Source organism: Numenius arquata, chromosome W, assembly GCF_964106895.1.
Source record: "Numenius arquata chromosome W, bNumArq3.hap1.1, whole genome shotgun sequence".
Lineage (NCBI taxonomy): Eukaryota > Metazoa > Chordata > Aves > Charadriiformes > Scolopacidae > Numenius > Numenius arquata.
Genome location: NC_133615.1, coordinates 32175015 through 32190668, shown reverse-complemented (window position 1 = coordinate 32190668; position 15654 = coordinate 32175015). Strand labels below are relative to the sequence as shown.

Sequence of the window (15654 nt, the reverse complement as noted above, 5' to 3'; positions counted from 1 at the left end):
AAACATACAATTTGGAATATGTCGAAAGTCAGAACATACATTGTGGTGTAAGTAGAATCTTTGGAAACGGACATTCAGTTTACTGTAGACAGACCTTAAAAGGTTTGGTGTCTTTTGGTTTTTAAGCAGTCTTGTTATACAGACAGGAAAAAGGAGAATGTGATATATAATAGAATGGGATAGTGATGCTCTGAAACTTATATTGGGATTTATTTCTTATCATATTTGGTTAGTACTGCCCTGTGGTATATGCTAGCAACCAAAAGAATAAATGTAATGGAAATGTTTATTTCTGGTGATAATTCTTTCTTTTAGATCAGCAGAGACTTGTTTATGTAGTAAGGGCAGATTGAGATCAGAGAATCAATTTACAAAAGGCTCCAATACAAGAACATAAGGTTATTTAATACAACTGTAAAGTAAAACAGGTACAAGAAAATACTGGGGGTTTTTTCTGCAATGAATAATTAACCCATTGCCTTCGTAGTGGTGTTATTAGGAATGTTAAAGAGATCTGACACTTCATTGTGTGGAGAAGATGTCAATGCATAACTCAAAAGGTTAGAAGGAAATTGTTGAGTAATTCAGTCTTTTTTTTTTTCTCTTCCCCCCTTTATCTTTAGAGTTCACCTGAAATTAGTGCAAGTTCACCTGGACTATGAAAGCAATAGTAACAGCAATATAATATAGCAGTATAGATCCATCAAAGGAAATAACAAAAATATAATTTATTTTAAAATTAAATTTCTTATATGTTTCTAGATAGTTGCAACAAAATACCATCATTTAGTTAGGCAACTTTAGGAATGAAAATGGATACTAGGCAGCATCCAAATCAAAATGATGCATATTGAGGTTATTGAGCTTATAATAAATCTACCCATATGTACCATATCCATGCTATATTAGAAAATATCGTTAAGAATACAATGTGACAACTTCTCCACTCAGTTTTCAAATTTTATAACCTGTATTTTTGCCTTTCTCATCAATGCCATTCAGGTCCATTCCAGTTTTTGCTCCTTTCTAGGAAGAGAAAGAGCAGATGTAATTTTTCATATATAAAGTATTATATAAACTTAAATGTATGCATGCACTAAACATGCAGAATCTAGTATGTAGTATATTGAGGGATTGCTGGAAGCCTTTCATATTCCCTTTCTCTTGGCTGTCTGAATGTCCAATTAAGGGAAAACATCAAACTTTATTAAAGTTTTTTAGTTTAAAGCATATAATAGGCTAATAGAAGATCCATAGATACTTCTAGTGTGCTTGTAACCATTTTAATACATACCATTCAGGTCTGTAAAAGGATCTTTCTGTTAACATTTATAGACAGGATTAATACTTTAGGTGTAAACAAAAGCTGTGAAGTTTAAATGTAGGAAAACAGTGATGTGAATTGCATGTTGTCTTCCGTGTCTCCTAAAAATTGCAGAAGGATCACTTCATATTACTGGTAATCTGAAACTTTAGTTCCAGATGCATTAAAAGATCTTTTTATAAAGGTATATTCCATACTAACTCCTTACCAAACGGTAGATGGCCTGGATGGAAATTTCGTGCTGAATTTAATGTATGCCAGCTATTTAATAGTATCTTTGCAAATTTCATTGCTCATACTGATTTTTTTTTTTTTCCATCTTATAACTGATATTTTTAAACATCATATTGAAACAGAATTTCACATTCAGAATCCTGGTTCTTGGTGAAAGAAGTAGTCTTTTCTGAATGTATGCAACTGATTTCAAATGATCTCTTTAACAAATAACTTACTAATACTCTTTATTTCTCTTTTTAGGTTTTAGCATAAAAGCAGTGCCATTCCAGAATGCCATCTTGAACGTAAAAGAACTTGGAGGTATAGTGTTTATTCATTTGATTATAAAAACATGCAGTGTCTAAATCTCATCATACCAAACTGTTATTTGATTTCAGTTTTAAAATGATAAATTTAAAAATTCCATTGTGGCTGGAACTTAAAACCCATGTTTCACAACAGCAGATAAAGCTGAGAAAAATTGAACAAATGCTGACTAGAACAAAATGTAAAAAGCAGGAGGAGTAGAAGGCTGATAAGTATCTGGTGTATCTCCTTAATGTAATTTCTCAGATTGCAGAGGTTAAGTCCTACAGAAATACAAACTGGGCTATAATTTTAGTATGGCTCATGTGGTAGCTCAGGGAAGTGTGTTCCTTGTGTTTATTGTACGTATAAGCTTTTACTTACAAGCAGTAGCTCAGGTAAGCTATATATAGCTTTCAAATCAAACATAGGCCTACTTGAATTACTTGAAAAGGAGCTCTTGCTTCATTTACTGATCAAGTTGAACTGCTTGTTCTCTAAGTTTCTATTTTGATATACCAAGAAACCCTTCCTGCTTCCTGAGAAACTAAAAAACCCACACATTTTCTTCCAAAAATTTAGTCTATAAAATAACGTGTGTAATTTAGAAGATGTGCCATGCCCTAGCCCACATTCTTTCAGAATGTACTCTTACCAGGATAACTTGAAATTTGATTTGATGATTTCCTGTTACAGTGCAGCAATCTCTGGTGGGAACTAAGGATGAAATTGTGTACAATGAACATACAGGAGAATGGGGAAAGACTGGAAAAATAAGGCAGATGATAACATTTGTTGTTCAGAAGTTTCTAATGGAGTTTTGCTGATAGAATTTTGGGATGCTGAGGTTTAATCTCAAGACAGATAATGAAGGTGCAAAGGCAATAGGAAGCTGCTTCTTCGGTTCTAACAAGCCTGTTTCCAGCCTGGAGACACAGTACCTGAAACCACCATTTATTCAGTGTGTTTATTCAGTCATTTGCTGTTGTAATGCTGTCAAAACAGAATGCGAAGTCATGATGTCAGTTGTGATGTGGATACATATTCAGGCCTAAATCAAGATTATAGGCCCATTCTAGAAGCCAACGAATAATTTACAGGGTTTTTTAGTCTATTTTATAATTTAGTTTGCTATCTTGTAAATGCAGACTTAAAAACTACTGGTGAGTGCCAGTAAAAATACTAACAACATGTTATAGGGTTTACTAAGTTTCTCTGGTTTATGTACTAAAATATATTGTCATATGTTTGTGTTACATTTTTGTAATCCACCCAAAGGCCTTTTTCACAAGCACAGAGAATCAAAATGTTGTATAGCCATCTTTGAAATTTCAGTTAAGACAAAATGTGTTAAGTGCTTGCAGAGTGGTAAATATCAGGGATGCTTGAGTTTCCAGCTGTTTGAGCACGCCCAGGAAGAGAGATGAGAACTGTCCTCCCCACTGTTGTTCCTCCTTAAGCTTCATTACCAAGGTAATAAATTCCCACTCTTAGGCCAGCTAAATTAATTGTCTAGGTGAGATGAGAGCTTGAGAAAAAAATAACTTTAAATAGGATTGGTTAAACAAAGCATGTGTATTTTGCCTTAATTTGAAAGTAAAGAGCAAAAGAAGAGAGAGTAGGATGAGTCGTCACTGTCGTGCGATCCAAATTGAATGGAAAATATAAACCCTTGGAGAAGATGGCAATAGTTGTCAGGTAGTATCTGCCTTGTGAAAAAATGAGGAAGGAGGGAGAAAATTATGTTGACCTATTAATTAAATTTAATATTTGAATAGTTATAGGAAAGCCACCCTCTTCCTTTGTTCTGTGGAGGAGAGGAGTACTGAACACCGTTCTAGCAACATAGCCTGTCAGAGCAGCTAAAATTTCATCTAGTTAGTCATCAGAAAACTGATCGCACAAGTAAATGCTAAATCAACCTCACAGGGATATACTAACACAAAGCAATAGAATCTCTGTACTGTATTTGACTAAGACAGTTGACACTTCTACAAAATCTGGTTGTGGAGTGCATGCAATGCCATCTGTGACATAGCTGTGTCTAACAGTTTACAGAATGTCTTGGCAGATGAAGTTTTTAGATGACCCTGATGAGCTGTCCAAGCTGTGAGTCACACAGAGACATTCAGCTTCCGAAAGCATTAAAGTTAGATCTGTTTGCTATCGATCATACTCAGCCTGCTGTTCAAATGGTGCCTAAGCCCAGGCTCTTTCACATAATTTCCTCATTTTGTAGATAAGAGAGATCATTTGCACTTGCTTACAGATCTTGAGTCCTGAGGAAGCTCAGATAAGGATTCAGCAGTAGCCATCATTCCACTGTTGTTTGAAAACATTCTTTTTCTATAATTAGCTTTTTACGGTGTGAATAGGCAACCCATTGTCTATCTTATTCAAAGCAAGTAGGAGCCATGTAAGCAACACCTATCAAAGCTATGTACAATAGGATAAGCAAACCACAAAATTTCCTAGTTACATTTTTTGTGGGGTGGGGGGCTGCTTTTTTGTTGATGGGACATTTTGTGGTGAGAAAAATAGAGACTCTGGTTTGCTAAAAATTCTGTCTCCTGTTGCACTTACAACTCCATTTTCTTCAGGCTGAATCAAAGGATAGAGTATAGCAGCATAGTTTAGCATCAGAAAAGATACCTAAGTTTTATGAACACCCTCCTCACCTCCCCCCCTCCCAAAAAAAGTTTTTATTTATTCTAGCCAGAAATGGCTTTGATCCTTTCAAAGGCTAAAGCAGATTCAAACTTTGTGAGCCTGTCAGCAGAAGGGCTAGACAGACAGAACTAACACAGCTGTGGTACCTCTACTAGTCTTAAGTGCCATAGAGATAGATGCATAAAGAGTGTTTTGAGCTTTATTTGAGATTATCTGCACTGTTACCAAAGGTGTGACTGCAGCTCAGAGCAGGATACATCTGAGCCTTGCTGGGTACTGACAGCAGTTGTCAGCCTGGGGAGTTGTGCTGCTGCTTCTGAGATCCCGGCTGTTATCGAGTCCTTCAGCAGAGGTGGGGGGAGGGCAGAGAGGGGGTAATAGGTAGAAAGGAAACTGCTAGGTGATTTTCTTGTTGCCAACCATAAGCTTTGCTTGCCCTGGAGGACTTACTGTGTGTTTGTGCCTTTAAAAATTAAAAAAAAAAAAAAGCGGAGGTGATTTTGAGAATGGCTGTAATACATAAAGTCCAGTTTAGTGTGGTGTGCCACCTACTGCAAACTATTAAAGCTTCAGACTTAAATAAATCTTAGAGCATGTTGCAGGGCACATATTTTCTTATCTTCCTTTTAAAATAATCTGTAAGATTTTTTAATGAACTTTTATGAACTTTTAATTAACTTCATGGTCCTGACTAGAACAGGAGATTTTTGTTTCAAATAAATTATGCGTATTTCTGGTTTTTGTATATATTGAAGATAAAGGGAGAATATTTATTCCTTAGTGGTTTTGGGGTTGTTTCTTTACGCTGTTTTTTCAGCGTTGTTGAATTGCTGCAGTGAGTATAGCTGATCTAGCAATCTCAAAATGTTCCTCCTTGAGGGAAAAAACCTGCCAATTCCCTGCTGCCGTGCTTTGTGTATGATTGCAGGAGTATAATGTCTGAAAAGATGGAGAAAGCAGGCTGTGATCTCTTGGTGTTAAACCCTAGGAAGCAAAAGTCCTGGAACTTTTGAACCTTGAGGAAAGTTTTGGCTTAGCATCTGTATTGCTGCTTAGCAATAAGCAGTAGCAGTACAAAATAGCCATTGAAGGGTGAATGATAATACACCCACGGGAAACTTCTGTATCTGTGTGTAGATGTGTCTGTCAATGGGGACAAATTGCATGTACGTACAAAGTGGGTATCTTAGAAAGGATTTATAACTTTATTTGTAATAAAAAGGAGAAAACAGGTTGAAAAATAGCCCATGTAAAAAATCAAATATCTATATGCTGTATTTCTTTAAGGGGATTAGTGGGAGATCTAAACAGAAGGTATGCCTGAGATAGATAAGAAGCAGCTAGATCTCTTAAAAATGTGTTAAAATTTCTCAGATTTCAAGCATCTTCCTGATTATCTAAGAAAACATGGCAGTTTTCCTTCTGAGAAAGTGATGGAAATTAAAGTTATAAAACCTATGTAGATTTAGAAACAGTTATTTCAAAAGCCTTTTCATAAGGTTTTTCGGGGAGGGGGTAGGGTATATTTAAAAATTTTGCAAGAACATACAAGAGTTGTTGTTGGGTTTTTTTCCCTTCTCTTCCTTCTTACTCCCCCACCAATGGGGCAGTCTTTCAGGCAAGAAGATTTTTCTGGTGCAGTTGACATATTCCTTGTCGTCTTTTAATCTTTTTTGCTAGTTATAAACTATCTATTTAATATCACTAGAGGAATTAACTATGTAACTTTTTATCAACTACATAACCTTCAAAATCAGTAAGTATCTTTATTTCAGGTGAGTGGATGTTATATTTGAAGTGGTAGAAAAACTGGTTGCAGCCTGCATTCTTTCATGGCCCCAGGTTAACTATTTTTGGTGGGAAGGAAAAAACATTCTTCCCTGGATTGAGAATATAACTTCTCCAGAGCTGTGATGTATTCCTCCTCCTGTTTTGAGGTGAATAAGAGCTTTCATGCACAGCTGAGACTATTTTAAAGCAAGGACTATGTGACATTTGTTGTGCTCTTGATGGAGACTTGCTGCAATGTCACACTGAATGTCACATTTTAGTGAACCTCCCTAGGTCTAATGTGAATTGCTATATTTTTCTGATGCTTTGGGGATTTTTACCTAATTGTTTTCTTTTCTTTTTTTTTTTAAAAAAAAAAAAACCCAACCCTTAGTTTAGACATGAAGTGATTGAAGAAACAGCCATGTGCCTGCAAAGCTGTTAGAGCAACACATGGTATTAGGCTGACAAACCTAAATGCTTATCTCATGTATTACTATTGTTTGATAGGACATTTTGGATACCAGTTAAGTTTCTAGTTTCATTTCAGTAGTCTCTGAGAGCCTGAGGATGTTTAATGGATGCACATTACATTCTGGACTGTTGGAGAACTCAGACTTTGAATTTCCCTGTCTTAGAAACCTTTGGAATAGAGGAAAAGATTAATTCATATAATGGTCTGTGCTAAACTACACCTTTAAAAACAACTGCTTGCTCTGTAAGACTAAATTTGCCATAACATGAAGTGGGACAGTTGATGTGGAGAAACAAATTTCACCAGCTAAAGAACCTGAACCAAAAAGACAGGGCCATAAGGTCAACAAATCAGCATACTGCTTTTCTGGCTCCAGTGTTTCATGTAGGGATCCATGTGCTGCTTTTTTCTGTGAGCCTGGATACAAGAGGTCAAATGCTCTGCAGTTCACCACACAATTTTTCTCCTTAGAAATAGTACAGTTACAGAGATAAGACTCAGGGTCTGGTAGTGACATGTGGTTGAAAAGTAGCTGGCTGAAGCTTAGAGGATAAGACAGAAGTTACATTGCTAGGGAAAAAAAAAAAGACCTTCAAAGAACTGATCATGGTGTTGCCCTTCCAGTTCATTGAAAATGTTTCTCTACCAGTTTTTAAAGTAATGTGATACTTCAGAAGCCTGCGATGCTGCTGTGTGTGGCTATGTAAATAGTATCCCTCTGGCAACTTGCTCTACTTGGTTCTGACATAGACAGCTGTTTGGAAAGACTGGGACATCTAACAGATGCTATGAAATTCTTTACAAGTACAATTGATAGATATTATGGTGGTACAGAAGCATAGAATTAGCTTTCAATGCAGTCCCTCTTCTGTATAAGTAATGTTGATCTTCAGAAGTTGATAAAATAAATTAAACACCTGTCCTATTTGTGGTGTTACTTTATGAGTCTAGTTAAATTAATAGATAAGTTAAGCAAGGTCTTGACTAAATCCCATGACCATTTACCTTTAACCATCTCTTTAGATCTCTTACAGAAAACCACGGTTCAGCTCTGACTTCAATATCCTCTATAGGAAAATGTGTGTGTTCACAACATTCATTAGCCACCTAAATTGTGCTAGGTGCAGAATGCAGAAACAGAGTGCTCAAGGTTCTAGTGTGGCTGGTACAGAGAAGGGAGTAACTCATAGAATCATAGAATGGTTTGAGTTGGAAGGAACCTTAAAATCATCTAGTTCCACCCCCCCTGCCATGGAGGGGCTGTAGCTCCATGTAGCAAGATTTGAATACTCTTGAGTTGGATGCCTAAAGTATATGGTGTAAATTCCTTTTTAGATATTGATTTCTTCACCTTTGTTTAGTGGCTGTCTTTTCTGTTGCACAGTGTACAAATTAAGTGAATATTTTAAGTATCATATCAATGTTATAGTGATTATGTTGCATTAAATTCTCATTTTGTGCCTACATTTTGGTCAGAACTTTTATGTAGTTGTTTTGTTTCATTAAAAAGTGGAGTTTTATTATTATCAGCACTTGGTATCCGTGTCTACATTAAAAGCTCGCTTCTCTCTATCTCAAAGTGAGAATAGTGTCTGTAAAGGATACTTTCAGCACATTTCTGAGAACCATTGGCTTGCAGACATGTCAAGCTTTCTACTGGAGTATTGCTGCTTCTGTTCACTTTAGTGTTAGTCCTCATGAGTGTAGTGCCATATTCAGACATACGAAGAATAGCCCATATCCAAATCATAGTTTAGATAGTTTGACAGCTGTCAAATACAGTTGTTTGTTGTGTTTTTTCCTACCTTGGTGTTACAAACATATGCTGCTCTCTGGGGAGACAAAAGCTTTGTATAGATAACCTTATTGCTTGACTTCTGTTGAGATGGCTGAGTAGCGCTGAACTGCGTCTTAAAAATTACTGTGGCATGTCGCGACGGAGGGAAGACAGGGCCACTCAATATGAGTGATCAGCAAGCTTCGTTTATTGATTCACACAGTTGCCTTTTATGTCCTAACATAATTAGCTCATACATATTACAAAAGTTAAGCTCATGATTGGTTAGTTCTTAGAAAGATCAACTCCGCCCTTGGTTCCTTCTTTACAGTTACTTTCATCCTCTTTTCCCATGCCTGAGCAGCTGCAACCTCCCTGTTATCATACAACAATTATAGTCAAGGACAAGGTGTCCTTACCAGCCCAGCAGCTACGGGGGCTGAATCCGATGCTTCTCAAGCTTTTGCTCGGCCAGCTGGATCATGTCTACATAAACCTTCTCAGCTAGCCATTCTCCCACAATTCCCCCGTTTTTATTTTGAATGACACAGGCTTGGTTAAACATCCGTAACACAAGGGTTTTCATCCAAGACAACACACAACTCACACAAAGCAACGCTATTAGTACAATGATTAAGACTAGCAATCCTGTCTGTAAAAGGTTTCTCAGCCATCCGGACAGACCCAACCAGTCTCCAAGAGCACCCCTATAAGGCACGTAGTAAATGGGGAGCGGGGTGTTGCTAGGCTTGCACAAAAGCTGGTCGTGTTGAGTGACCGAGCTAAAGTTATCCACACATTTTCTCGTGGGTCAAACATCTCGCTATATGGGATGGCTCTTATGCTTACAACTAAGGCAACTACTATAAAGCTTTCTATACCTAAATTAACCATTTTCTCTGTTTCAACTTCTAAGCAAATAGCATGCACATAATACCTAGGGGTTACAGACCCCACAGACTGTACAATTAATTTCTGTCTTTGCGACCTCGTGGTTCACACTCAGGCGCAGCGGTCTCAGTCCGTTGGTTTACGATGATTAGTCGGGTCACCTTCAGCGGCGACTTCAGGGTGGTCGATGGCGGGCCTTACCCAACGGCTGGGAACCCAGATGGTACCTTGTCCCCTATGGTCCATCGTAGAAGGGGTGATTTGCGAGCAAGGGTCAATCTTCCTACTCCCGCGACCGTGGTGCTGCTCGCGTAGGTCGGCCATTGAGCCGGCCATTTCCGTGTACTGATTATAGAAACATCGGCACCAGTATCCAAAAGTGCGACAAGTGAGATGGTTTGGTCGCCGTACTGCACCGTAACCGATCGTCGTGGCCGTTGGTGCAGGCCGATAGTTAGCAAGGCCATTTGTCCCGTAGATCCAAAACCACCTTGCCCTCGAGGTTGCTCCTGCAGCGGTTGAAGGGCCCCCGCAAGATGTGGTAGGGGAATTAATTGCGCCACCTTGGTGCCTTTAGTGATGAAGAGCGGTGGAAATAACGTGTGGGCCATGATCTGGATCTCACCGTGGTAATCTTTATCAATCAGTCCCACCAACACATTAAGTCCCAGCATGGTGGCCGATGAACGGCCTATAAGTAGTGCTCCGACAGCTTGTCCATTGATACAGATTGGTCCTTGAGTGCTAGTAGCAATCCGGACAGGCTTTGAGTCCAACAGGGTACAATCTACTGCTGTTGCCAGGTCCAAGCCGAGGCTTCCGCTTGTGGCTGGTCTGAGCTGAAGGGATTGAGTGCTGCCGGATATGCAGCCGCTTTTTGTGTCGGCGCGGGGCGGCTTTTCCCGCTGAATCGTCCGTTTCCCGGTTTAGAAGCGCGACATGCAGTCTCATTGTGGTTGTCCGACCGGCAGTTTCTGCACCATACTGAGCTGGCGTTGCAGTTCCGTCTGATGTGTCCAGCAGCGCCGCAACGGTAGCATCGTGGGCGAGGTGATCCAGTAGCATTTAATCGTTGAACGGAGGCTTGCAAAGGAGCAAGGGCTGCAAGAACTTGACTCTGCGTAGCCTGCGCATGTTCCTTTAAACTATTCCCTAGTTCCTTTACTGCCTCAACTAACATTGCCTGTGGCCCTACCGGTACCTGAGCCATCCTTTCTAGTCCTTCCTCGATAGTCCATGTCCCTGGCAATGTAGCCAAGATGTTGCGTGTGGCCGGATTCCTATTTTGTATAGCACACTGCTTTAGTATAGTGCCTCTGAGATAATCGGGCACCCCGGCCGCCTGTATGGCGTTTGCTACTCGATCGATAAACAGGCCAAATGGTTCCTCTCTTCCTTGCTTAATACCCATATATGAAGGGATTTTTTTTTTTATTTTTTTTTTGAGTGAACGGCTTTTTTCTCTCTCTCTCTTTTTTTTTTTTTTTTTTTTTTTTTCTCAGCTCGGTTTGCAACGGGGCGTTAGCAACTGCCCGCCACGGCTTTATCAACTTTTTGGCTGATTTATTACCGCATATAACTTCGTCAAACAATTTATCCTCATATTTACGCCATTCCTTGTGTTCAAAAACCGTATCTGGATTATCAAAGCAACCTCTCGCTACTCCATACGCTGATAACCCAGGCAACTCCCTTTTACAATCTATACCCTGAATGCTCCGCTTTTCTAAAAAGCATTTGAGCAAATCATACGCCGCTTGTCTATTCATACCTTCGTCAGCGCGCTGTTGCAGCCTTCCAGACTTCGGCGGCGCGTAGCCGGCAGGACACTCTCTATAGGTGCTCCAGGGCGCGGGGACCTTTTCCTTTAATCCCTTTCGCTCTTGGGCGCGGGGACCTTTTCCTTTAATCCCTTTCGCCTCCTGCGCTGCTTACAGGACCAGCACTGAGACTCCGTTGACCGTGGCTCGCAGGTTCAGCCCTCTGTAGGGTCCCTGTTCGGGCGCCATTTGTCGCGACGGAGGGAAGACAGGGCCACTCAATATGAGTGATCAGCAAGCTTCGTTTATTGATTCACACAGTTGCCTTTTATGTCCTAACATAATTAGCTCATACATATTACAAAAGTTAAGCTCATGATTGGTTAGTTCTTAGAAAGATCAACTCCGCCCTTGGTTCCTTCTTTACAGTTACTTTCATCCTCTTTTCCCATGCCTGAGCAGCTGCAACCTCCCTGTTATCATACAACAATTATAGTCAAGGACAAGGTGTCCTTACCAGCCCAGCAGTTACGGGGGCTGAATCCGATGCTTCTCAAGCTTTTGCTCGGCCAGCTGGATCATGTCTACGTAACCCTTCTCAGCTAGCCATTCTCCCACAGTGGCACATAAGCCTGTATAGTCGCTCGTGTCTACTGTTGGGCTCTTCCAGAATCTTTAGTGTGGCTGACAGACCAAAAGTAGTTGAAATGAATGCCTTTGTATGTTGTCACTGTTCAAATCACTATTGTATCACCATTCTCCTAATTGAGTGTCTAATTACAACTTTAATAGGTTTTCCTGACACCTTTTTTCCAGTTACAAAGAGTTTGGAGATGAACTGGAAGACCTTATCATGCTCAGAAATGAGCAACTGCCGTGACAGAAGCTACTGATTATGGCAAGGAGCTGCAGGGCTAAGGGAAAAAGAATGGGCAAAGGTTTATATATATTAATACCAAGATATTTCAGTGAGAAGGCATAGGGTTAGGCTAGGTGGCACTGGAAGCATGGTAGTTCTGCCAGTACTCATTAACGGAGCAGAAACTTTCAGGAATAAAGAACTGCATTGAGTCAATTCCTTCCTTATTTAAACAATGTTAGTTTGATGTTGGTGTGTATGTTGGATTTATGGTTGCTTTTTTCTGTTTTACTCTTTTAATGATGTATATTTAGGAGAGAAAATTTAGTCCATTGCTTTGATTGTTCTAAGTAGAAGGGCTATTTTCAGATACAAGTGTTAAATCTGTTTAACTATACTTGTTTTAATTAGTTCTTATTATTGTCTTGAAAGGGACTGACAATATCAGGAAATATTGGAGTCGTTACTACCAAGGATCCCAAGGGGTAATATTTGTATTAGACAGTGCCTCCTCTGAAGATGATCTAGAAACCGCTAGGAATGAACTGCATTCTGCTCTCCAGCACCCACAGTTATGTACTTTGCCATTTTTAATACTGGCCAATCATCAAGACAAGCCAGCAGCTCGCTCCATACAAGAGGTATGTTAATATGGTAGCATCTTGCCTGTTTGTATTTACTATCTGCACACCACTGACATATTATCCTGACATTCTAGTTAAGGACTGGCCTCAGTTACTCTTCGCTGTAAGTACACAGACTAAGAACAGTCCCAGCCCCATAGAACTTAGTCCAATGCACTCTGTACAGGCTTAGTTGTTCTGGAAAACAGACAAGTAATACTTGGATACAAACACAGTTCTCCCACTTTCACCATATTTTGTTTAAGGAAGAAAAGATGTTTTTAAACTACTCTTATCAAAAGCTGCTGGGACAGTGATTTTTTGTTTTGCTTGGGTTTTTATTTGCTATTAGTTTTAATCTTGCACTATCCCATTACTTCATTCTTTGCAACTGCTTAAACTAATAGATTGCAACCATGGGTAGTCTTTTATGTAAAAGCTTTTTTCTTAATTGTTACGTACTGATGTGAAGGCAGAGTTGCAATTCCTGTTCTGAAGTCCTTAACCTGTTCTGATTTTCTTATTTTAAAGAATGTCTTTATCTAATTTGTAGCTAACACAGTAGTAAATTATATAATTGTTCTATTCAGTGTACCTTTTGCTCTTAAGTTTCTGAAAAATTCTTACCTACAATTCCTATCACGTCATATACCTTTGAGTAAATGCTGAAAGTTACCGATTCTTCATGAGAAGCTCCACTTAATCTTCTGAAGTTGTAGGAAGAAATTAAACTTTGATTGTTTCATTCTGTTCATAGATGTCATTTAAAGGACTCTTCCCATTAAAGATTGTATGTGAAATCTCCTGTTTGTTCCGTGAGTGGTGTTTTTTACTACAGCAGAGTCAAAACTGATTCAGCAACTTACTGTGTTGCTGCTTTGTATTTAAAATTGTTGCTTTCTTAGATGTGCTTTTGTCGAAAAGATGATCTTTCTGAAGAATGCCAGTTCAATTCAATTTAAAACATTGATCTGTAGGATAACTTTTATTTGTACAGTATAGTTTTTTGTACATTCTGTATTGTTTTATTGCTATTTATGCCTCTTTAGTTAGCAAAAATAAATAGAGGATAAAATGTTAAGCTTATTATGTGTTAAGAAGGAGAAATGTAAATGTGACTGGGGTATAGTGATGTTTTTAATATCAGAGGAAGAGAGTGAGAATCATGTAAGCTATACTGTAAAATGTTTTATTAAATTGTTGGTCCTTTCCTCCAAGGATACATGCTTAGGAAAGAAAAAACCACACCAACCCCAAAACAAAAACCAAACCAAACGAAAAAACCCTGAAATAAGGAATTTGGATTTAGTATATCAAGTTACATTAAAAGGTAAACTGAAATGATGCAGGGATAGAATCTACAAGTTATAGCTCTTGTTCACCTAAAAATAGATTTAGGAAGAAGTAATGAATATTTAAAGGAAATGTAATACAGATTTTAATATAACAGTTTATTAGTTTCTTGTAGTTTATCGTGCAGTGTAAAAGCAAAGCCAACACTGTCCTGAGACACAACTGGTTTCGTTTTATTCATCCAAATATACCTTAGGTGTTTTGATTTTACTTTTTTCATAGAGCAATGCAGATTACAATTTCCATCAACAGAAATGCTTTTTTCACATGATTTAAGTATTTTTGAGCCTTTATTATTTTACTACTTTTTTCCTTTTTAAAACCTCCAAATTGGGTTTAAAGTTAATTGAAGATTTTGATGATAAATCTCATTTAAGAAATGTTCCTTTTCTGGTTTCATGAGAATAGTGAATGCAGGAGAGGAACAATGTCTTTATGCCACGTGACGTATGCCAGTTAGTTTGCTTTACAGCAAGTTACAGACTTAACTCTCCATTTTGCAGTTGAGCCCATGTGGATACACTTTTGGGCCTGTACTGAATCTTTTGTGTATTTAGAGTTAGCATTTCTTCTCTTTTATTGACAGTACCCTCAGTTTCTCCTTATCCTTCTGCTGCATCATAACCAATTGCTTGATATTTCAGTAGAGGAATAGATATTTATGTGCTTAAATATGTTTCTACTGCATTCTCTTCATAAAAAAAAAAAACACAAAACTTTCAGTGTATTTTCATAGCAAACAAGTCTTGCTACTTCGAGTCTGTATGAAATGCTGAATACAATAATGGATATGAAAGGACCCCTTGGAGTATAATTAAAGAAAATGTCTGAGTGGTGTGTAATAGGAATTGTAGAAAAATATTTATCTACAACAAAAATCCTTTACAAAACTATACAAGTGCCAAGCAGTTTCTGCAACAGATGTTAGTTATATTTATTGTTGGGAAGTGCAGTTGTTTCAGTTTTTCAAAATTTTGTATTTTATTTTAATGTGTTTTCTCCATGCAGTGCTTAGGTAGAAACAGTATTGTAGAAGCTGCATGCTGTAACTATTAATCAACGTCATGAATGGTTCAATTCAAAATTATGACTATTTTTAAGAATATCCAATTACTTTTTTTAATTTATGAAATATAATTGAACCTAATTCATTTTTCAGGCATGATTGGAGAAAATACTTAATATTATTGAAGTTATTAGGAAAAATTACAGAAGATAAGTTGAAATACTAATCAGTAGATGTAATCCTTTTTTCCTTTGTTCAGTTGCTTGTTGGCTGTTTCCTATTTTTTTAAGTTTAAAATGAAACCAAGAAAGTACATTTGACACTTCGTTCTAGAAACTATAAGTTAAGATGTCATTTTAAATATTGTGCCTCTTATTTCTGTTTTGTCAACTTGTATGGTATTCATTCCACCTTCCCATGTCAAAGATACTTGTAAGTTGTTTTGATGTTCTTGTGATAGTAGCACATATTTAAGTGTTTTCAAATAGCTACTGAATGATTTCAACTGAGCCATGTTGAAATAAAGACTGTGTATATTAACCAGACTGTACAACTCAGACAGTCATATTTGAGTCAATAGGTATGTTGTAAAATAACTTTATTTTAGAATAAAATTACAATAAT

At 38.0% G+C, this 15654-nt stretch overlaps 1 protein-coding gene across 1 annotated transcript in view; it reads left to right on the top strand.

Annotated features, from left to right (window-relative positions):
- LOC141476678 (ADP-ribosylation factor-like protein 15) overlaps nt 1-13473 on the top strand; it is a 96822-nt gene extending 83349 nt beyond the window's left edge. The window contains exons 3-4 of the mRNA XM_074165484.1: nt 1802-1861; nt 12481-13473. Of these exons, the coding sequence (XP_074021585.1) occupies nt 1802-1861; nt 12481-12698 (278 nt within the window). The 3' untranslated portion in view covers nt 12699-13473. The remainder of the gene's footprint in view (nt 1-1801; nt 1862-12480) is intronic.
- The last annotated feature ends 2181 nt before the right edge of the window (nt 13474-15654 follow it).